A 24,347-nucleotide genomic window follows, 5' to 3' on the forward strand; every position below is an offset into this window, starting at 1 on the left:
GTGGGGAGGCTACCTTATCGCCGACAAGTTCAAGCCCCGAGGGCCCTACATGCCTAAAAACTTCTTTGATTTGTCCGCGATAGAAGTGTTTTCTTGATCGCGACGGGTAACTCAATATAGAACAATTTCTAAACGGTTTCGGCCTCGTAGTTCCAGAGCCGCACGTGCGCAGGTGACACGGCGTAGTATTGCTCAATGGTCCCGACATCGTGGTTTCGGAGTCACCCGCACGCATGCAGTCATGAACGCGGCTAGATATACGATACATTTTTGCCGAACTTGAACAATATTTAAATGTAGTGTGGAAAAAAGAGAAAATGAGAAGAAATAAAAACTTTCAGCGCTTACCGGGAATTCACTAGTAGAGTGTTCAAGGCGGTACACCAAACAACTCACAGTCTCGGCTGCCTGTCTCGCACATGGGAGAAGTTATTCCTAACGAGGTGGAACTGATACTGATTCGTCGCCAAGACTGTGGCGCCAAATGAGAGAAGGATGCCTAGACAGAGACCTTCGCTCAAAGAGCAAATTCTCAAGAGTGGGGAGACGGGCCGCTACAATGGTGCTGAGCCGCGTGTAAGAAAGGCTTCCTTGGAAAGTGGCCTTTCTCTATGGTTGGAAAGCGCCTACACATCGCCTCCTCCAAGCTACAGCGCATGCGTCTGCGGTCGGTTAGACATCGTTTGTACAGTTCGCGCAGGGAATCTATCGAAGTACCTATTACCGCCGCACTTGCAATACTGTACTTTTTAGCAGTTGTGAATGTGCACTTGTGAAATGAAAACCCACGAAAACTAATATAAGTGCGAATTTAGAGGAAATAGATGGGTGCGAACTACGACCTTTTTTACATGATGAAGATCTGTATTGTGAATTTTGCTACTGGTTGTCGCTACATTATTTTTTTATGATGTGCGTGATACTGTAAACTTTCTCATCATATTTTCGCTTCCTTTCGCATGACAATTTTTTTCTCTGCGGCACAGAGCCCATACTTCTATTCGTGTTTCGAATAATAGTAACATGCACGATGAGCTCGCTTTGATAGCAGAAAGGGGCATCTCAGTAAGTACCATCGGCAGCACGCTTCAGAAGTTATTGGGAAAGTAAGCATGCCCGCAATAGAGATTAGTAAGAGGCAAATAGAAGATTGGTGAAAGTAGGGAAACGACAAACAACAGAGGTGTAAAAAAAAACGTTTCCAATAGGGGTTCAGAAAGTTTGGTTATGGGAATTATTATTTTTTTTTTAACATAGGTAGGACATTAGGCAATATAATAAGAGCTTGGTGGTGCAATCCACTGCCCGATTCTAAAGGGGACGCTCATAGCATCCATCCACCCATCCATATACAGAAGGAGCGTGGCAGAGAGGAAAGGAGATGCAAGAAACATGTTTGGATCTTTGCACCACGTCGAACGTGCACAATGCCCTCTGGAGCTCCGTGGGCGTTGATCACCACATTAACCTCTTGACAGCTGTAATTATCTGTGACCCCCGCAAAAGCACTGCAGAAATTGCAGCGCTTACCTTTCTACTATACCCAAGTCCAGAGGGAAACTAGAGAAAATGGTAGAGAGGAGGGGGAGAAGAGGCAGATAATGGGTAGAAACGACGCAGTTGCGAAACGAGTGACTAACAGCCTTGTTATTCTTCGCTCGCAGTTCCCATACAAGGGGAGGGGGGAGGGAATAGAGAAAAGGTGAAGTGAGAAGGCAAGAAAACGCTGCTACTACAGACACCACAGCGATTGCGGGGAAACTGGATAAACTTATGTTCAAAGTATGGTGACACGACAACTCCCCGCTCGCTCTTCGAACTGCCACTGACCTTCGCTTTGCTTTCACATTCAAGGTTTCCCTTTCATCCACATCACTCTGTAGAAGCCCACCTTCTGAAATCTGTTCTGTGGGAAAGGGGGGGGGGTTCATGTCAATGCCTTAGGATGATTGTATCACGAAGCCTGCATGACGACAACGGCATAACGAGAGTCGGATAAGGACGCTGTAGTGACGATGATGGAATAGCTACAATGGCACCATGATGGCGCGACAACGTATTCGTGAAGTCTGTATGATGATGACAGCATGACAAAGGTGGGATTACAAAGTTGGAACGACTATGATTGAATGACCACGCCAGCAGCACAATCACTTATCTGGTGTCCCAAGCCGGTAGACAGCTTGCGCAACTGGGTCAGTGTAAGAGGCTAGTAGATAGGTAGTTTCAAAATGGCTGAAGTAGGCAAAGGATGCTAATTGTATTAAAAACAATAAAAGGCAAGAAAACAAGATATGCAGTTGTATGTGTAGAGAACATGGCACATGCTGTCACGTATTGTACCTTCGTGATCTAGAAAGGCATGCAAGCACCTCATCGCAATGGTATACTGATGCCATGCTTGCACACAAGTCACTCAGCTCTACTATTTCTGCTGCCATAGTAATTTCACTAGTAGTTTGATCTGTGTATGTCACCAGAACACTTCACTTCTGGAACAGTGGTCTCCAGCAGCAATCACATAGGTGAATGCCCAAGTGACTGGACACATAGCTGGAAACTTTATGATCATAGGTGGTACACGATTCAAGGATTAGTTGGAAGACACTGCTTGCTTAACAAAATTAACATTTTATGTTTCTTACTTTGGATACAGTCATCCCTTGCTTTCAGCAATATGGATGAAAGGAGAAGTGGCTGGGGTGTCTTGGAGATTGTGAGCTAGATTGTTCATGTGTACATACAAAAGCAAGCTGTTGAAGATCTTGGACATCTAGGCCAGGTGGAGGGGGCGCAGCCATGAGCAAAGCTCAGTGGGTTTGAGTGTCAGTTCTGTTGCAGACCAGGACAGGTGAAAGGTAGGAGGCTGAGGTCAGCACAGCTGTTTGGTGTGACAACACCTGCTCTTGATCTCCAAGACCAGCCCCACTTTATAAGCCAGGATGGTGCGGTAACCGCCCCTGTCAGCAGACACCTGAGACAGTCAGCTGCTGCCCATGAAAACTTAGTCGGAATCAGTGTAGGATTCAATGGGGAGTGTCCAGGCAAGTTCTCGATGGTAATTAATGTGTGCCACTGCAACAGCCTCATCGTGATCGTAATAAAGTGCAGGAACTTTGGTGTAATTGGCTGAGGAGCTCAGAAGCTCCTCCCTTACCAGTCTACAAACGATGTCAAGCAACAATAAAAAAGATAACAATGCTGTCCCTATTTCGTTTACAGCTGTGTCAACGTACAGTAGAGTTACACCATGTTATTATGACCCTTATTAACGTTGCTGACTCGAACAATAAACAAATTTTGTGGGCCCCAAACTATTTCAATGCATTTGTGCATAGTTAATACAGAAACTCACCGTCCACGCAATGGACAGCACAGGAAAGTCTAAAACATATAGAAGCTCATGTATTTTTGTCTTGTTAGCATGGATAGTGTCAGTATGGGCAGGACTTCCCCTAAATATGAACTGAAAGCCCTGTGCAAACTGGTGGCAAAATATGTGCAGTGTGCCATGCTTTCATTTCCTACGTGACACCTAAGTAATAAGCTTCAGTGCTGATATGTTCTTTCAAGCATAGATACTTTCTGAAACAAGGATTGACCAGCTACGTCTTCAGCTGTTCTATTGGTATCTCATGCTCAGAAGTCTGTGGACACAGACCAGTTTGTCCTGTTAAGCGCTAGCTTAATCAACATCTAGCTCCCCCTACTGAAGTCCTGTTCTATTGGACTCACTTTTTTTAGTGGAAGTGCCATTGGGAATTCTATGAATAAGAAGCCCATCACAGCCCTCATGCTGTGCGAGATGCTTCAAACTGAACTGAAATTTTTATAGGATACCGTGGACTGGAATAATATTCTTCAACTTGCTCAAACTTTGTGAAATTCGATTTTCAGTGCACAGCGCAATGAATATAAACAAGCTTTTTTTGTGTTCTTTTATCAATAAGCATTTTTTTTTCCCCCATCAAGATTCATTATTATGAACTTGCTTTACAGATGTTAGCTGGAGACCAAAGTGTACATATTAACAACGCACTACTGGATTTCTTGTTACTACTGTTGGGATTCAGCTGACATGTACACACACTTCAGTTTGTTCCACTGCGAGCAGTAAGCAATGCATCTCTTCAACCACGCTGTTGGTCAGTAACATGTTTTAATGGGCCAGGATTGTCTCTTCCCTGTCCCAATAAATGTGGTACACAGAGCTGGTCTTGGTGGCTTTTGTTTCGTCTACCCAAAACATTGAGGCAATGTCTTGGGAGGCAAGTAGGGTACCGTGGATTTCAGCTTGCCTGCTGGCAGGTTCATGTAATGTCGAGGCAACATTAGTATGGTCCACTGCAATACAGTTGAACACACTCATAATGAAATGGCATCAGACACAAAATTACCTTTGTTATATACTGTATTCATTATAAGTATGGATGCGCGAATATTATTCGAATTTTCGAATATGAATCGAATAGTCCTCGCTATTCTATTTGTATTTAATTTGAAAATTCACGTTCAATACTGTCGAATATTCATTTTTTTTTTTCATACATGAGAGATAATAACACTTCATAGATTTTCTAAATAGACTGTTGCAAGTGAGGACTGTGCCGAATGGTTCTGCTGAAGGAGAACCATGGTTGTTGCACAGAGGCCCTGCAGTTCCCAAGTGAATGCACAAAGCACATACCTTCTGCTCAATAACTTCCAATCATTAAAGAAGAATATTTAGCCTTTCAGTAGCCTATATATGAATTTGTTGTCAAGATTTAGGCAAAACAATTATTTATCCAGTCTTAACATAACTGCATCCTTGTAAAACGATATGCAGTGCCATAGTACCTCTGCTTCAATGGGGACAACACCCTACATACATCTGGTGACATGTTGTTTCCTTGTCTCATTAGTCTTGTTGTCACCGTGTGACAGATAACCGAAATCAGTTTATTATTTACAAGCTCCTCAGTTGATTGGACTTCGAGTTATGAACAGCAGTACATGCATGTATCAAATAATGTAAACAGGCCTCACAAGATTTTTTTTTTTAACCTAATAAACTTTGTACAAATTTATATTTAACTTTTTTAAGGAATAAGAAAATTGCATTTTCAGAAGTCATTTTTCTGAAATATTCATCTTCGATTCACTAAACTCATGCTTATTCGATTCACTTCAAAATATTGCCATTCGAACCCTCCTAGCTATAAGCATATATTCGTTACACACTGATATCAGTAAAAAACATTATACAGGGCTATACATACCTGATAATATTCGTTACATTGTGGTTCAACTGTATTCGCATATCCATAAGCGGATGCTAGGGTGTTTGAAAAGGAATGTTTTTTGTGCTAGTTGCCTTGCCTGTAAGTTACAGAAGCTCAGTCTGCAAGCCGACCATACCAAAATCGTAGCATCTACATGCCTTTGTAGAAACCAAAAAGTTTATTAGGTTAAAATAAAAAGCTGTTCAGCTGCCAACGATTAAAAAGAGAAAACTTTACTGTTTTTTCCCTGACACACACAGAAAATAAATGTCTTAGAAAATGCAAATTCTGGCAATAACAAAATATGGAATTTTGTTCATACCCTAGTCAAACAATGTGCACTCCATTGGTAAAGGACAGTATGACACAGATGCAGTGCAGAACACTTATAATGATATCCTGCAACATTAAATCATGTATTGCTAGAAACAATCCATTTTAACAATGTAAACTTTTTCTTTTGTATTACTAGAAACAATTCTGCTTGACAATGTAAACTTTTTGCAGTGGCTGCACACAAAAATAAACTGGATATGATAATGCAATTGTCAGCTTCAACATATGATAAAATCCTGGCTTCTGAAAAAGTACTTTCTAAGAGAACAGGTCATTGCATTGAACAAAATTAAGATATGCAGGTGGCACCAAGCCCAACTCTAATCTTTACCCATAATAATACCACACAACATTAAATAACATACTGTTGAAAACAATGAACCAATCGTTTTAACAATGCAGACTTGCTTTTGTATAGCTAGAAACAATCACATTTCAGCAACGCAAACGTTTGCACTGGCTGTATGCAAAGATGAACTGGATATGATAATGCAATTGTCAGCTTTACGATACAATAAATTTCTGGCTTGTGAAAAAGGTGCTGTCCAAAAAAAAAAAACTGATCACCAACAGAACAACATCACAACATACAGGTGGCACGAAATTTAACTCTAACCATTGGTGAACACACCCATAAATGCACTCTGCAATTAGGTACGTAACCTTAGGCATTCCAAAGAGCTGATGTTAATGCATATGCAGCGAGTAAGTGCAACACACAGTGTGACTGTCAAGCTCTGCATGTTGCAGAACTAAGCACATATTTCCAATGAACTAAGCCTTATTCAACATGGTTAACACTTTGAACACTGACCAATATTTAGTTGTGCAAATAACAACATTACAGTCTTCATTTCTTGCAACTTAGTTCTTATGATGCAGTTAACATTGCAGCACAGGTTCTCACAAAGAGTCACTGAGGTGTCTCAAGAGCTTAATGATAATGCATCCTGCCAAATTACAGAAATTACATGTCGGTATAGAGACATATGCCTGGTGCTTTAGCAACAATTGTCTCTGTTCAATTAAAGATAGGGGACATTAGGCAAGCTGATAACTTTTGCTGGCAAAGATCCACAGCAGTTGTGAAAATCATAAGCTGCATGATACCTGCCAATATTATAATTAACCAATGTTCACTTTATTAACTTTAGTAACATTATGATGCATGTTCTAATCATAAAATTGAAGAAGTCAGCCAGCATGCAAAGCAAAACCATTTGCTATAAGGTATGCACATGTCACAAGTTCAGAGAAATATAGACTCAAAATGCATGTTGAAATACATAGAATTTCACTATGCATTTGAGACTCCACTTCTCCACACGGCTGCTAGGTACAAAGCTTCCAAGCATTATGCTTTGTGTACTACTAGTGGACTTTCATTCTGCAATTACATGCTACCTAAATTTATTGATTAAAAGCTGACTAGTGAAGATTACTTGTTGAGCATATTGGCAACTTACACAAATTATGATGTTTGCTACTGTTATGAATCTTGGCCAGCAAAAATGACCATTTTGTCTTAAATCCCTTGCTATTAATAATCAGACATTCATCGCTGTAACACCCTGTGTAACAATAGTCAGCTATAATGATGAAATTTTCTGGCACGTGATTATTGTTACAAACAGACTGCACTGTACAGCACATACGTTTTGTCTGTCACTCATATTTAGAATTGCAAGCATAGTAGGCAAGCACTAAAATAACTCTGCTAGTTATGCCTCACGCTCGCCTCTAGAAAGCAAACTGAAGAAGAAAGGCAAAAGTACCAACAAGTTCTAGGTCTGGGCACATTGGTAATCTATTCCTGAGAAAACTTGAAGTACAGCCAAGAAACAGGCACACAATAAATAGTAACAAATGACACCTAAGTGCACTTGTGTTAACATATGTACTAATTGTGTCCCTGTGCCCTTTGCTGTTTTCCAAGTTCTCCTTACATACCAACAGTCTTGAAAAGATGGCATGTGTGATATCAATACAGCAATGCCACCTTATATAATGTTTTTTTTCGTAGCTGCACGTCAGTTTAACTTCGAAAGTATCATGCCCGAAAGCTCTTCAGGAAAAATGTTGCACCACAAAGCATTTGACAAGCAATACCCGTTTCACATTTCGAGATCTTTCCTCGTCAATTCAGTCGGGCATCCCAAGTATCTTGTATGTCTGAAGCACCGTCTTCTGCAGCTCCAGTATCAGCAAAAGGTATTGGTTCAGCCTGCTGTGAAGAGCTGTCATTCCCCATGAAATGCCAGGTAGCCTCCATCTGGACTCAGTACCATTCTCGTTCTTTCTTGCATATGTTTGCTCTGCACTAAACACATACAATAATTTACTATTTAAAATGCACACAAAAACATTTATCAACTGTACCTCTTGTAAAAATAATTTAATATCATGCATCAAGTGTGGGGCTCACACCATGACAAAAACAACACAGCAACCTCCTGAACGTTAACAAGGGCAAATAGGACCTTAGCCCATTCGAAATACACAAGTGCACCGACAGAGCGAGTAAATAAAATCAGATTTAGTATGTACAGTTAACGTCTAATTTTTTTCGGACTCCCCGGGAGCTGTGAAAACATCTGAAATGACGAATGCATGCCTTTAACTGCCCTCAAGTGCGCAAATCGCCACAGCCACATCCGAAATAACTTTAAAGACCTACCAGTACAATTATTAAGCGTCTTGGCGCTTGTACTGTCAGAGGAGAAGGTGGGTGCTTGCATGTATAATTAGGGAACACATTTTATGTCCCGTGACAGTGGCCACTTTGCACTCTTGGTATGCTTCGCCGCAATACAGTGCATATGCTTGATTGCATACCATCACTGCATTGCAATAAAGCTGACTTTCGGAAACTGGTGTTACGGAATGCTTTAAACACTTGACGTGCATTTCACACTTTGACGCCATTGGCGAGGATGACAAAGGCGGAGTGGGCACTATTGCTGACTCGCGACGAATTGTGTAAGTGAAAATGTGGCGCTGAACAGCAGGAAGCTTGATAGTGAATGTAAAAGCAGCTAAGCCTAACGACAGCACAAAGCTACTATGGGCTGCCAGCGGATGGACATGCGAGAGCGCTTGTTCATTGCAGCAAGATTACCAAACGGTGGCAGTAGTGGTTTCAATAAATGCCGTTTTGCACCTGTGGTTGTGGCAAAACGTCAGAATCATTTGACAATGTAGGGTCTCAGCGTACGAAATTTTAGACGTCTTTATACATTGGCTCTATGGCTTATTTGGCAGTGCCGTGAAGACGTCCGAATCGGGCATGTCTGAAAAATCAGTCGTTCAACATAATGGTAATACTAGAAATGAAATGGGAAAGAACATGACGATAGGAAGCTTTGTCTGCCAGACTACGATCACCATCAACCATCTCCTGTTAATAAAGCAATTTTATCCCCACCGGAACATCCACTCTGGTTCACCTATTGAGAAACATTCAACAGCAGTAAAATGTGGTTTACCCCTGCTTTGCGTTTATACAGAAAGAGAAACAGAACTATTGTACAGAACTATTGTCATCAATGATAGTGCTGCAAGTGCTTGGTTTCAGAATGCTCACATCCAACGGCTACTGGGTTCCCTATGTGGCAGGGACGGAACTCCCTCCTGTTTGATCACAGAACCTCGAAGGTCATCATATCGAGGTAAGATTTCACAAGCAATTTATCCACTAATTACACAAACAAAAATTTAGACCAAGTTTTGTAGCCATGAGCTGGACAAGAAACTAAACAGCAATGCCATCGTACGAGCGTGACCAAAAAGAATTTAATGCCGTGGTCTAAAGGCCACCATTCCAGATTGAGGAAGCCATGATAACACCAAAGTGCAAAAAGTGCTTTCCTCTTATTTTGTGCATGCACAATGTGTGCTGGCACAAAGCATTTCATGAATGCACAGTATACTTGTAAATTCTGTTGAAGACAAAAAATTGCATATTGTGATGTAAACAAAGTTCAAAGAAACCTTATTTATCTAGGGTGCAAAAAAACAAAAACTAACACAAAATGCAACCAAGGGCGAAAGAAAGCTACGAGCAGCAGGGTACCCTTGTTCTATCATTGCTGTAGCAGCAGAAACCCTCCTTGATGGGTAAGCGGAAAGCCAAGCTGCTAGTGGAAAAAAGGCCGCAGGTTGTTCCGTACATGCATAACGTAGTCCACAATTTAAAGAAAGTGGCCAGCAGGTACAAAGTACTTATTGTTTTTTCGGCTCCACGAAAGCTTGCTGGCCTGTGCCAACGCATCGCAGACCTGCAGAAAATGACCTTTTGTGGTAAAAATCATAAAAGGCTGTATGTCTTCTTGCCGGTCAAAGAGTGGGCAACGCAGCAGCAAAATGGGCAGCATGCTTAGGAGCCCCTTTTCTAGGTATTCCAGGTTGCGGCTCTGCTGGCAAAGTGCGAGCTTTTGTTGGGCTGCCACACTGCAACTGCCTCGTGGAATCACGATATAGGATGGCTTCATATCCAGTTATCGGATCCTGGTGACAAGTGCCACGTCAACAAGGCATCGAGCCCTGGCATCGCAGCGTACACACGGGATCAGCCATGGACGACGTCGGCTCACATGACCCTGCAGGAGGACTTAAAAGTGAAGCCAGCACCGTGCTACTCCAGTGGGCAACGCAGCAGCAAAATGGGCAACATGCTTAGGGGCCCCTTTTTCTACGTATTCGAGGTCATATTTGCCGACAGCCTGCTATTGGAGCGATAATAGGCTTGTACTGCTGCTGCCTTGCCCACTGTGTTTTGAATGCCTTCTTGCTCGACTTAAAAATATTCCTGTAAATCTTTTGCTTTGTGGCAACGTTGAGGCCAACCCTGGCCCTACCGAGAAGGAAATATTGATGGAACTTCTTGCCGGTCAAAATTCATTGAAAACAGCTATACAAGATGTACAGGCGTCTCAGAAAGAGATTGGCAAGCAAGTCAGTTCATTAACTGATCATGTTGATGGTTTAGAGCACCAACTGAGCAACCTAAGTGTAGTTACCAGTGAAAAATGAAAGAAAAATAAAAGAAACCAAAAGAAAGAACTAGGAGGGAGAACCGGCAAATTATATGTCTAAGAAATAGAATTCTTTGTGTTCCGTTGTTTCTGAACGATTGTCTGCTGTAATGAGCCACTTGGGGGTGGGGGGGAGGGGGGCATGATTAGCCGTGACGGTTAGTGCAGATCTAGCCTCCGTTGTTGAAAAACTAGATGACCTAGAAAATCATAGTCGAAGAAACAATTTGGTCATTTACGGTCTTGATGAACCAAGCAATGAATCTTCTCATGATCTTGAAGAGAGAGTAAAAGATTTGTTTCACAGCAATCTGGATATTCCCGTGGCGAATATAGAAAAATTCCATGGAATTGGAAACAGAAATGTTAGCCATGCACACATGCTTGGGTTGCTCGATTATCGTGAAAAAATGTTGATTTTGAAGGCTGCATTCAAATTGAAGGATACAGCTGTTTCAATATCACAAGATTTCTTACGTAGAGTTTGAGAAATTCGAAAGAAGCTATGGAACAGTTCTACTCTAGAAAGAAATAATAGCTCGAAAGTCAAACTTGTGCACAATAAACTGAGCATAGACAGCGTAATCTTTGGCTGGGATGAAAAGAAAGGTGCACATGTCCAACGGAAAAAAAAAAAAAAAAATCGAAATTGATGTTTTGTACAAAAGCCTCAGGAGCTTAATATACTTAACGTGAACTACCGGAGTGTTGTTAACAAAGTCACAGAACTTGAGGGAATATTGGTGACCCATAACCCTAAAATAATTATTCTCACGGAAACATGGTTAAATTATTCTATAAAAAATAACGAATTTGTTCCCCATGGGTACAATGTGCACAGGAAAGATCGAGGGAGCAAAGGTGGGGTAGTTGCTTTGCTGTTCAAGGAGCGCTTAGAATTTTGAGAATGCCAGATGTCCCGAACATTGAGGGCATATTCTGTAAAGCTTATCATGGCGCAATTAGATATGTATTGAGAGCACTTTACCGACCACCAATTCCTCTCCTGATTTCTTTGCTCATTTGCAAAGTTACCAGATTCATGTGAAGCCTGGTGATCAATTAATTCTGGGCGGAGACTTCAATATGCCAAACGTGGACTGGCCAACCTTCACACTTAACGTTTCTAATGACAAGCTACAAGAAGGTTTGTTTGATCTGATTTTTTCTTTTGATCTACGGCAAGTAGTTGACAGTTTCACTAGAATACACGGCGACTGCTGCTCCATCCTTGATCTGTTTTTCTTAAGTGGTTCTATTACGGGGCAATCAAAGTGCGAAGTACTGCCTAGAATTTTCGATCACTATGCTGTGCTGCTGACCCTTTCGGGCGTCTCTGTGAACAAGTCCGTTGATGTCCCTTCCATGCTCAACTTCTCGCGCTCAGATGATGTCGCCATATTGGACATGCTTTCGTTTAGTTTTGACTCATTCCAGGGCAGCAGCGCAGACATTCATACACTGTGGAATCAATTTAAAGATATTACAAATGATTGCATAAAGCGCTTTGTTCCTTGCATTTTAAAGAAAAGCAAAGGCAAATCTCCTTGGATTTCTCGGGACACATCACAATTAAGAAGTCGATTAAAGTGCCTGAAGACAAAAAGAGGTACCGCAAGAGACTCGGACGCTTTGCTTACTAAAATTTCCAAACTCTCTTTCGAGCTAAAAATGAAAGTTTCTTCAGACAAGCAACGCTACTTTGGGGAGAAACTTCCTAAACTTATTTCAACATCTCCTGAAAAGTTCTGGAGGCTAATTTCTCCCAGTAAGCAAATTAATTATGCTTTTGTCGTAAATGGTGTTTAGAGTGATGATAGTGCAGTAATAGGAGATGCATTTAGCTTACACTTTAGATCTGTGTTTACACAGATACATTAATGATATGATAGTATTAATGCACATTAGTCTATGCAACGATTCCTGCACGTGTGAGCGAGATCTTTTCCAAATCTGCATTCTTGGTAAAAGCAAAGATTCCCCGGCACGGGAATTAATGGAAGCCTATTTTATCAACATTAAATATGATGTCTGTGTCAGCAATACATCTGTGGCTTTATGTAGCACTGAACAACAGTTTCTGCACTGTATGATTGGATAATGATGCAAACGTGTTTTAGTATTGTACGCAAACATATGTGCCCACATGACCACCTTTGCCTATAAATATCCTATCTGCTTTCAATAAACTTTTTTTTGGTACACACATACAGCATAGAGCACTTATAACGCAAGTCACTGGCGTCTGGAATTTCCACACTATAAGCAGTACTGCACTATAACAAAAACAACATTTTTCAATGACTGTGCATGTGCAAAACATGTCGACCAAGCAGCCGCGTGTGTCTGGGAATCGAACCATACAACTGGACATTATGCCCGGACTTTCGTAGGTGAGGTGGTTTCTCCACTTTCCAAGTACCTCACAGAAACTGCAACGCATTTCGTGACTCTGCCCCAAACCGCAATGTTGGCCACCGACTCCCGACAAGACAGCACTGGTTAGGCCTAGCTTGCGGAGGTGTCGGGCAGGATGTCGTCGTGGGAAGCTCGCTCTTGACATACATTCGTACCCACAGAAAAACACATGGAGATCTGGCATGAGATGTGCACAGACCGAACTCACGGCAGCGCACTGGAAGCGGGGTTTGTGGGCACTGTGCCAGCAACTACTGCAAATGCGTACAGCTAAAGTTCATATCTGCGTGTACTAGTAGGAATGGCGAAAGCTTGCATGCAAACAACATTCTGAACTGATGAATTTACAAAACAGAGTTTAGTCTGACAGTGTCACAGAGTCGAGGTCACACGCGTGATATCTGCACTTCCGAGATGATGCGCATCACGACGGACGAATGCGAAACGCACTCGTGGCCTCAACCAGTTTTTCCACGGTGCTTTATGAAAAACAACAAACTGATTTTACTATTGAAATTCATTTTATTAGCCTGTACAATATTTCAGTAATTTTTTCAACCACGTCTGTGTCTGAAAAATCAGTCGGCAACTGTACTTATTTTCTGCATGCAAACTAAAGAGCCAAAGAGCGACAATGCACACACATTCGGTGTGGATCATGTGGAGTTGACACGCAGCCAAAGCAAAAGGCTACTCCATCGCGTAGACAACCCACGTGCGCCTGTTGAGCCAGCCCACTGTCACCGTGTCCACGCCCCCCCCCCCCCCCCCCTTCCTTGTTCGTTTGATAGCTCTACATCTCCTTCTCATCCTCCCCCGCATCAGCCTCGTTGTTCTCCCCTCCGCCGGCGCACTTCATCGAGAAGTGCGCTTGCTGCCTCCTTTGGCTTGTCTGCATGATTTTCGAAAACCACATCATAATCAGTATTCTATCTCGCGCAGCTGCTCTATAAGTAGTAGCGAGCTCTATGGGAAAATAAACAGGAGTCAGGAAAGACTGTGTTATATGGGATCCTGCACTAAAAAGTGGTTATAAGCGGTCTGAGCTGTACTATCAAATACGAGCCACTTTAGAGATAGAATGGTGTGGCAATATAACCTGCATATACTGCATGTCATATAGTATGGCATATAGCTAACATATACCTAAATATGTACAGAGCCTCACGGCGAATACAACAGCAAAAATACGCTTCGGGTGTCCATATAGTTGCAATCGCGATACAAGCATAGCAGAGCAGCCTGCTTCAAGTGTTGCCAATGGGAGCAAATCAACTCACTCACAGGAGTGACATCACCCACCTATTCTACAGAGAATAAGCAGAGGCAGGCGAAAACATGGGGAATTGTACTGATGTGATTCGCTGCAATGCAGTTTAACTTAATAAATTATGCAGTTAAATCAGATCGCTTAAAATTGGCCCTTGATAGTCACTAGGACCTACACTATCAACTAAGTGCATTCACACACAATCAGCAAAATTGCTTTGGGGTCCCTTCAACCCTTGCACCCCCAATTCCAAAACAACTCGGGAACCCACCTTTGCACTACCCCTCCTTCTCCTGTATGCTACACTCGTTCTGAATTTTTTTTTTTTTTCAGCACATTCCGTGCTTCTCCCAAAGCGACTCCTGAAAAAGGAATATTGCATAGCCATTGCGTCATCTGTGCAGAGGTCAACTAAAACATACAAAACGTTAAAAAATTTCTGACAGTAGGTGGAGCACTCGTCCCAGTGCTTTGTTGCTCGGTCTCAGCAGGGCAGCCATGGGGAGCAAGTGCGATGGGCCTATCTGCACATGTTGACTGGTGAAGGAATTTATGTACAGCTGACAAATTCTGAATTTGGAGAAAGAAATTATGAAGAGCCTGCCTATATGTAGCATGAAATGTCCACTGAAGCAACAAAGGGGGAAAAGAAAAGTGCGGGCTGAGGATCGGTATGGAAACCATGTTAAAGGGACACTAAAGCGAAACAATAAATCAGTTTAGACTAATGAAGCATTGTTTGAGAACCCTGCAGGCAGTTATTTCAAAAAAATAGTTTGATTATCAGATGAGAAAATGAAGGTCCAAGTATCAGTATTTGAATTTCACGCCGAAACCCCAGCGCCGGTACGTCAGCGTGACGTCACGGATTCCAAAGGATATTCTTGCATTTGGGCCGCGTTGGCTGAATAAAGGTTCCCGAAACTTGCCATGTTTAATATTTTGTTCCTTTAGAACACAATGTAGTCAATCTGTACCACTACATACAATTAGTAGGCCCAAGAAGATGCCATCAAAATCCAAGACGTCACAGCCCCCAGGTACGGGAACTTAAGTAGGCGTCACCACCCGTATTTCGTTCTTGCGTTTTTTCTGGCTTACCAAACGTCTTATCGTTGTAAGAGTGGTGTTTTTGGTGTTGTAGAACGGTAATTTACTGATGCAGAAGAAATAATTTTTTACTTCAGTGTCCCTTTAATATAGTGAGCCAAGTTTGTCCACAATTTACCACACGAAAGAATTTATGTACAACAGAAAGCTGAGGATGTTGGCTGGTATTCACAGTATGGATATACAGGCATGCAATGCACAGCCACAAGCAGAATGAGAAGGGCAACAAAAACGCTTGCTACAGTTGAACCCTGCGATAATAAAATTGGCTGGGAAAGCGAAAAAATTCACTTTTGTGAGAAATTCGTTGTAACGAAATGAAACAGCACAAGACAGGGAATGTGTCGCAAAACAAAATTTTACTGCCCAAATTCCACTAGCTTACTTTGGCAAGCCTTGCTTGAGCCTACAGAACAGCACTGCTGACAGCACAATGTGTGCCCGATGCATCGCTAAGCGATGGCGGCACTGCCATGGAGCCATATTTTTGGTCAATCGGTTTTCAAGATGCAATCACTTTCGTGCAACTCGGCACCAGATGTGGAGCAACAGTGTTTCATGCATGCAGCAGCGTTCCTCCAGAGCACGCTGTCGCCCTCAGAGGCAGAGAACAAAAGTGATCACATCTCGTACCCCTGAAAGTGATCGACTGAGAATATGGCTTCTTTGTGTAAACCTATGTCCAGTGATGCCAAATCTGCATGCGATGACTGTTGGGTGATACCGACACCAGTGTTCCTGAAGCAAGGGATGTGTATTCTCGGATGTTTGCTCAATCATGGTTGGATGCATGGCAGCAGCCCACGCAGCAGCTGCCAGCTCAAGCGCCATAAACAAGTCCATGTCGGTGAGATGTGGATTTCTTTGTTTTGCTGCACTTTTGTCACCAACCCGCAGATTATGCACTGCGCTAGGTACACAACAACCCTTGCCACATGTCGGTAGAGACATGTGGCCGTGCCATTTTAAAGGGCGATCAACAAACAAGATGGCAGCCATGACACGACTCCGATGCATGTGATAGCTTCCAGTGCATGAGATCGCTTATGGTGATTGGTTGTTTTTGTAAACAAAAATGGCAGCGCCCATGCAATTGAATGGGGTGGTATTCTTTGCAATTTTAAGTGTGAAGAAGAGGCACTTGACCACTTTTTGGAGTTTGCTAGCTTTGTGCGAATAGGTAATATGTGGGGTAACATTTCGGCAAATTTCGTTAGTGAGGGGTTGCAGTTCAGCGACATTTCATTGTCAAGAGGTATAAAATGCATTAATTCTTATGGGTGTTCACCAGGGATACAAAAATATTTCACCGTCGCAGCAATTTCATGGTCGTGAAATTTTGTTATCATGGGTTTCGACTGTATCAATTAAAAAGTTGCACTTCTGCCACTGTGTTACCTTTTAGTTAATAGTCCGCATTTGCGCTGTCGTTCTAATTCTTCTTCTATGCGTGCTTGACACGCCTGCATCTTCATAACATGAAATAAATTTATGAACTGTTCATGAATTCTGAATTGGGAGAAACAGTGGAGAATCAGCTTCTATGTGACATAAAATCTCAGCTGAACCAACACACGAAAGAGTGCAGATTTTTGGGCTAGTTGGTTCATTGCATCAATTGAAGTCATAGCACTGGATTGACATGGACAAGAAAGACGACAGGATGTGCACTATTCTATCAACCTATTTTATTTCAGAAAAGCATGATACTTATACCGGTCAAACGTGTGGAAATCATCGCATGCACAACCCAACATTTTCCAGATAGGCAGTGTCCTTTCTGCTTAAGAGTAATCGACAGAGCGCAGACACAGTGAGCACCTTCTTTTGCAATCAAGCTTGCTTCTACAATTTCCCTCCTACCTTTATCTGTACTTCTAAACATGACTACACAATCTCTAAACAGTGGTTTACACCCATAATCATCACAATGCATGGAGACATGTCCATCTCAATAACAGTTCAATTTTTGCTCGTGTTCCCTTAGCCTGTCATTGAGGCATCTGCCTGTCTGCCCTATGTACACTTTGCTGCACGAGAAAGAGAAGCAATAAACGACACCTTGTGCGCAGTGCACAAATGGCGGCCGATGGTTTTTCGCGCATCCTCGGCGCGTCTTTCTCAATGGATCGGTGGCTTTACGTATGCTTCATAGCCTTTTGCGGAATTGAAAATACAACATCCACTTCCACTTTTCGGGCCACCTTCTTTAAACCATGTGATATCCCATGCATGTACAGTACAACCACCTTCTTTCTCCTTTCATGGCTGCGCTTGCACTTACCACCCGGTTCTCCTAGTTGTTGCAGCGCATTTTCAGCCACTGATAAAAGTGCATGGATAGGGTAGCCTGCTTCCAGTAGCCAGTCAAGCATGCGTGCTTCCGTCTTTCTTGTCCATGTCAATCCAGCACTATGACTTCAATTGAAACCTGGGAGAGGCTTAGGAACAGTTGGGAGGTGGGGGGCAGCAGTGGTGAAATTGCCATTTGACCTCCTGGCACAAGTCAAATGCCTGTTTAATCTAGATTTGAAAAATCTGATTTGGTGCAGTGACAAGAACTTTTGGCATGATGTCCAACATACATCTGCATACCATATATGGTCTGAATTTTGACTGAAATAGTCAATAAATACAGTGGAGCTAGCTTTACACACATCAATGAGACATTCAGGCTAAATATTACCTAACTAGTTTCTTTAATATAGCATAATGGCTTTCCCTGTGCGTACATTGCAGTACAAAGCTGCTTCTACCATTCAGATTTGCAACAGGTGTTGCGCAATGAGCTCGCTTCAAGTGAGCAAGAAAAAATAAGTTCGTGGAATTAGGGCACGTCAACAAGACCCTGCCCTAGGAAGTAGGGTGGAGAAAGCACACTAGCATCATTGCACTACCAAAAATCAAACAGCCTCAGGTGAACTCCATGACACAGACCTTGCAGCAGTGTGCCAAAAGTAATTGCGGGATAACCCCGGGAACATGCCTCAGATGATCGCCTGCAATGTGTTGGTGGCTTCAGGTGACAGCTTGGTTAATACTATGTCCAGGGAGCTATTGCAGCTGCACTGAGCACAACTGCACATGCGATGCTTGATTGCCACCAAAACTTTCCCAGTTTAAATAGTTTATTGCACTTCATGTAAGAATCAGGTCTCGGCTACACACTTTTTTAATGCATCACCTCTATATTTCAATGGCTGATATACCCAAACAGGACTTTACCGTCAGGTCTGCTACTTGCAGGTAGTAAGGTCTTCCGTTCTTGCATTCATCCCCCTTCGTGATGATAGTCTCTAATGACCTACCCTTTGAAACAGGATGGCGACAAACATTTGCATATCCTGTATAAGCTAATCAGGTCCGACTATATTACAGTCTGGTACTTTGCCTATCTCTAATTTATATTGTTACAAGTTGCTGCCATGTAAAGTTACCTATACCTGCAATGATCATGCCCTCGTCTCTCTCCTGCTTTTCCCCCACCGATACTCTAACGGTGTCTTGCTTACTCGATTCTGGAAGGTGGACGTTCGCTCAGGCTCTCGATGGACGAATATGTGTAGAATGGTTGAGATGTCCTCTACAGAGAGCGCAGTTGCTGCAGTTCAGGGACCCCTTTCACCTCCCAATGAGGATTTCACTATACTACCTTGCATGGCGAAGTGACACAAAACCAGGCCATCATTTAGCGACACTGAAAATTAACACTAAATAAGTCTACATTGGCATAGCATTCTTCCAAAACGCTTTTTTAATTAAATTGGGAGGGGATTAGACTGGAGAAAAAGGATGTCCAACATTCACTGGATTTCGCACCTAAACACTGGTACATCAAAGTGGCAAAATTTTTGGTACTCTCTTGTATACTCTCTAAAAGCAGTTTCACTCGCTACTTTCCTGTCATGCTGATCATGCACATGCCATTTGTGACCTGAAAATACTGGACGTGCAATGATAAGCCCCTAACCACACTAGCGGAAAAATGCACGCGGCATGCCACCGCCGTTAAAATGCGAAAACGCCGTTAAAACCAGACACAAATACGAATCGAGCAGTAGGTTGGGTCAGCATGATACCAATTTTCTCCGTGCATGTCACTGAAGGGGCCGCTCTCATTGGTCTCCTCCTATTGCGGCTCGCTTGCCACGGTGGCAAGCTGCGAAAAATCAGTCCAGGACCGACCCCTGCCGCAGCATGAAAAAGCTGCTGCACAGGTTTTTCTGCTAATGTGGCTGATGCATTAATGACAGGCATGCAAGGTAGACAATTGTTGTAGGTCAAAGTATGCCTCAAAGCATGTAAACTATTTTTAGAATGCACTTGCGCTGTCCTCACGCAGGAAACGTCCCCGAAAATTGCCGAGTTCTTCATTCCTTTATAATTTGGTGTAATCATTTTACGATGAATACTTAAAGGGACACTAAAGGCAAGTACTAAGTTGACGTGAACTGTTTAAATACCATTCCAGAAACCTCGCAACCCTTGTTTCATGCCAAGAAATGACTTATTTTACGAGAAAATTGCATCTGAAGGGTCCAAATACCTTTTTTGAAATTCAAATCTCCCGCCACCCAACCAGGGAAGTGGTGACGTTGCATATGCCATCACCACCCTTTGCTGCCATTGGTAAGTAAAACACCGCCCAACAGATGGCAGTACCGAGCCAAGCTGCTTTTTGGTCAAGTGGCATAGACCGTTCGGACATCCCGCGACATCACATGGAAGTAGAATTTTCTGCTACTTGCAGTTTGTGCAAGTTTCGCGAGCCAGCAAAACCAGCACAGCACTCTGCAATAACTATTGAAACGCGAAAGCATGGGCGGCTCGGAGTCGAGCGAAAACGAAACCTTTCGACCGCCTGCGTCGTTGTCAAGGGCAATTTCAATTAGTTCTTTTTTTCATAAAGTGAAATATAACTGGACAAGTAGCATTTTATTTTGTCTTATAATACAGTGCAATTATGTTTTTTGCAATGAGTGGTTCACTACTATTGACAGAATTTAAATGAGGAGTGCTTTCGTCATCGGGCAAGTACTTGAATGACCCGGGGGAGTCTCTAATCATGTCTGCATTTACCTCAATTTCTCGATTATTAAGGCTCTGTTCGCGATAATATTGACGCCTTCTTGAGCACTTGAGATTCTTGAGCCCTAATCTATCACTTTATCTTGACTTAATATTTGCCTTTAGTGTCCCTTTAACAGGGGTGCAACAGCTGAAACAGCTTTTGGGGCGATATTTGGAGCAGGGAAATTCTGGTTTCAGAGCAGATCAAGGGGGAAAAGGATATTTCTGGAGCTGAAAAATTTCAAATTTGGAGCAGCTAAATTTGTTGCAGAACACTCAAAATCTGGAGCACATCAATGGATTAAGTGATAGCAATTTTTATAGCAGTCCTTCCCTTTTGGATTAACTCCTGCAGTTATTTTACTTTTTGTTAAATTGCCTTGCATTTGCAATAGATGCGACTTAGGTAGGGGGCGCAAAAACTGCTGTGTTCCGATGCCTAGTTTTGACCAGATACACTGAAGTGCCAATAATTTCACTCCCATAATTTGAACTACAGGATAACTTGAAATGCATTTGGGTGCAGTTGCAGCGGTGGCAGACATTTAAATCAAGAAATACTCAGTATTAAAAGAAAGAAAGGCACAAGGTGGTTACTTCAAGCCAGATTCCCTTTCCACCCACCAATTTTTGCAGAGACATGATGCCTGAACACAAACTTATATTCCGGTCAAATTCTATGGTGCTTGCAGTTGTTTTTTGCCTGCACCATCCTAAGGGTATTCCGGAAAATGTCTGGCATATCTTAGAGAGTTTTCTGCATAACACATTGGCGGAAATCATGTTATGCCAATACAGTAAAACCTCGTTTTAAGTCCTCCAGTGGACTTAAAATAGATTAATGATGATTTCAGATTTCACAGGATTCAAAAAAATGTCCGATTAACCGAATGTCAAATTATCGAGGGTGTCAAGAAAACAATAAGCAAATGCTTACTACGTCAACATGCTTTTATTTAGTGAATGAATCAGCAAATCCTGCTTCTATTTTGCACAAAAGCAGTGCAGAAGCTGCGATTCTGGTCATCTCCTGACTGATTAGCGCTCGCAACGGCGAAGGCCCTGCGACTTCCTTTATAGCGCAGCCGTGGCACGCGTCATCCGAGACACGCTTTTAGCAACCGTGCGCACATCCCGATTATTTTTTCACCGGTGTCACCAGGTCGCCGCCCATTGTGATGTAGACGGTGCTCTTCATCCTTGATAGCTTTGCACTGAGTAAAAACAAAACTACTCTTTGCCGCAACAGCTGCAGACAAAATCGCGGCCGCTGTCGACGCGATCATGGATGGCAACCCTGCGGTTCTGAAGGCGCGTGGCCGACGTGTGCACCAAGTCAAAACGGAACTACCGTTTGCTCCAACTGCGGACCAAACCACGGCCATTATCGACGCAATCGTGGATGGAGACTACCAGTCATGAAGGTACACTGCCAACGCGGTGCCGTGCGTGGTGGTAAACGCAAGAATAAAAGCTTCAGAGGCACAAATAGGCACAAAGCGTTCTGGCATTGCTGTCATTCACGTACAGTTTCCACTGATGACTATGGCGATGCGAGTTCCGCCACTTCGTTTTGTTGGATGCTGTTTCTGCTCTTTTGTGTCACCATTTGTGGTGCTCCGCTCTTGCTGAGCTCCGAGAGTTGTCCGAATTAACTGGTGTGCGGCCAAATACGTCCGAATTAATAAGAGTGTCATTGCATTAAGTAATGCAAATGCCAGCTGGGACCAAAGGAAGAGTCCAAATTATGCAATATTCCAAATTAACGAGGGTAAAATTAATGAAGTTTTACTGTACTGCATCGAAACAGCAGCTCCATTCGCTTTTGGCTAGATGGTTGCTTTGCTCGCTACAGGCATTGTGAAAGCATAATTTGTCTAAAAACGTTTTGTAAGCCATTGTGTTTTGCCCACTGGCACTGATTCTGCGATTTTACAAGTGTGCTTTTCCCCTATGGACGTGGCTGATGCAAAAGCGCTTCGGCGTTCACACGCTGACTGACAGGGCATGCTTATTGCTGCAGCAACTCGTCTTATCCAGATTTTGTTGGAATGTTTTGTTGTTTTCCTATTGTGTTTTAAGACGGCGATGGGAAACTGAAGCGAAATTGAGCTGGTGGGCGACACCATATGCCACAGAAGCAAAATGTGGCACTCACATTGTGCTGCCTGCAGCAGAGAATGGAGGTGCATTTGGATTATCGTCTACTAGCATGCAGTACACTACCAACAGCACTACGCACCACACACTGTAAAGCAGATAGGTGAAGATGCTTATCACAATAGGTTTGACACCGATAACAGTGAATGTGGCATGTGACGACCCAGGAGGAAATTTTTTGGTACTCGAATAAGAAACCGAGTGTGCACTAATGTTTTCACGTGAAACGGGCGGACAAGCATTGCCTTGAAGCTGCCGTGACAGGCAGCTATATACTGTTCTCAATTGCGTGCACCTTGCACATTTTATTCTTTACATGGAATCTAGGGGCCAGAAAATGTATCATACAATCACAGTTTGGCTATGTATTGAGCGTTGGTGTAAAAAAATTTTGTTTTCCTGGAACGTATGAACCGGTAAAAAATAAGCGTAACTCATTCAGTCATTTTTTGTGTTCTCGATTACGAACGTTGGTGCCAGGAAATCGTACGTAGCAGAATCATATAAACGAGGTCCTACTGTATATGATCCCTTTGATGTTAACCCACCAGGCTAGAAAAAAAATTCACTGACGATTACGATACTCCCTAATGCAAAACTTTAGCAGAGCTCTATACGTGTTCTCATTTCGCAATATTTGAGGCAAAGAATTTGAGAGACACATGTAGCAGAGTTGGCAATTGTTGAAAATCTTATCTGCAGGTCAAGCAAGTCATCTTTTATACATGACTTGTCGAAGGTTCCAGTGTAATCGGTGGCGCTGCTTGGCTTCCAGAAAGTACTACACAATTCGCGTTGCGCATACAATCAGATTACAAAACAATTGCAAACCATGACAATCAAAACAAGTGCGAACGAGACCAAACCAAGCAAACAAAACAAATGCGAGCGAGAGCTGATGCGAGCGGACAATAGTATGTAATGAGCGGTACGCCTGAGACCAGATACGAGTACAAATCATGCGGTCGGGCGGGTTCGCATGAAACCAGTTTCCCGCGCACACGTCACTGAAGGGGCCACTCTCGTTGGTCTCCGTCATTCGCGGCTCGTGTCTTTCATCAGCCGTTCCGCATTTGCTCTTTCATCTTTCACTGTTGTGCTTGTTTGCTTGGTTAGACCACCACCGCCGTTGCCGCAGGAATAGGCCATTAAGAGCTGCACTCTATAAAAAATTCATATTTGATAAAAGCGGTAATAGTCCTAAAAAGAATTATGGGGTCTTACATGCCAATACCATGATCTGATTTTGAGGTACTACAACATAGTGAAGGACTCCATCCTCGTTGAAATGTGGCCACCGCAGACCGTATCGAACCTGCTGCCTAGAGCTCAGCAATGCTACGCCATAGCCACTGAGATACCATAGCAGGTAACATTCTTTCAAAATGGGTGCTTCATATGACTTTGAAACGAATATCCTTAGACTTCAATATGACTTGAGCACTGCTACGGTGCTCCTTACAAGTGATGTGCAGCCCATTCAAACCTGTAACATTTACATCTAGCAACATGTACTTGCGCCACTGTAAGCAAAGCAACCACACAAAATAAAATAAACTGATTAAATGATTTAAATTAGTTGCCACGTGAAAAGTCACTTGAAAGGACTAAGGAGTCTCTTGATGCTAGGTAACCGAGCAAAGACAGCTTGTTTGGTCTACCAGCCCTGCTGGTAAGAATGATCAT

General features: G+C 42.8%; 1 protein-coding gene across 11 annotated transcripts in view; it reads right to left on the reverse strand.

Moving 5' to 3' along the window:
* Positions 1–4,135: 4,135 nt before the first annotated feature.
* The window catches only part of LOC126518718 (uncharacterized), a 78,959-nt gene continuing 58,747 nt past the window's right edge, over positions 4,136–24,347 (reverse strand). For 5 of the 11 annotated variants that reach the window (XM_055064902.2, XM_055064900.2, XM_055064895.2 and 2 more), the window contains exon 6: positions 4,136–4,344. In XM_055064902.2, coding sequence (XP_054920877.2) covers positions 4,237–4,344 — 108 coding nt within the window. In that variant the 3' untranslated portion in view covers positions 4,136–4,236. Of the gene's footprint in view, positions 4,345–5,423; positions 7,921–17,853; positions 17,873–24,347 lie in introns of those variants that run through there. The other 6 variants (XR_008609901.2, XM_055064896.2, XM_055064899.2 and 3 more) reach the window with 6 other exon arrangements.

Source organism: Dermacentor andersoni, chromosome 1 (genome assembly GCF_023375885.2).
Source record: "Dermacentor andersoni chromosome 1, qqDerAnde1_hic_scaffold, whole genome shotgun sequence".
Lineage (NCBI taxonomy): Eukaryota > Metazoa > Arthropoda > Arachnida > Ixodida > Ixodidae > Dermacentor > Dermacentor andersoni.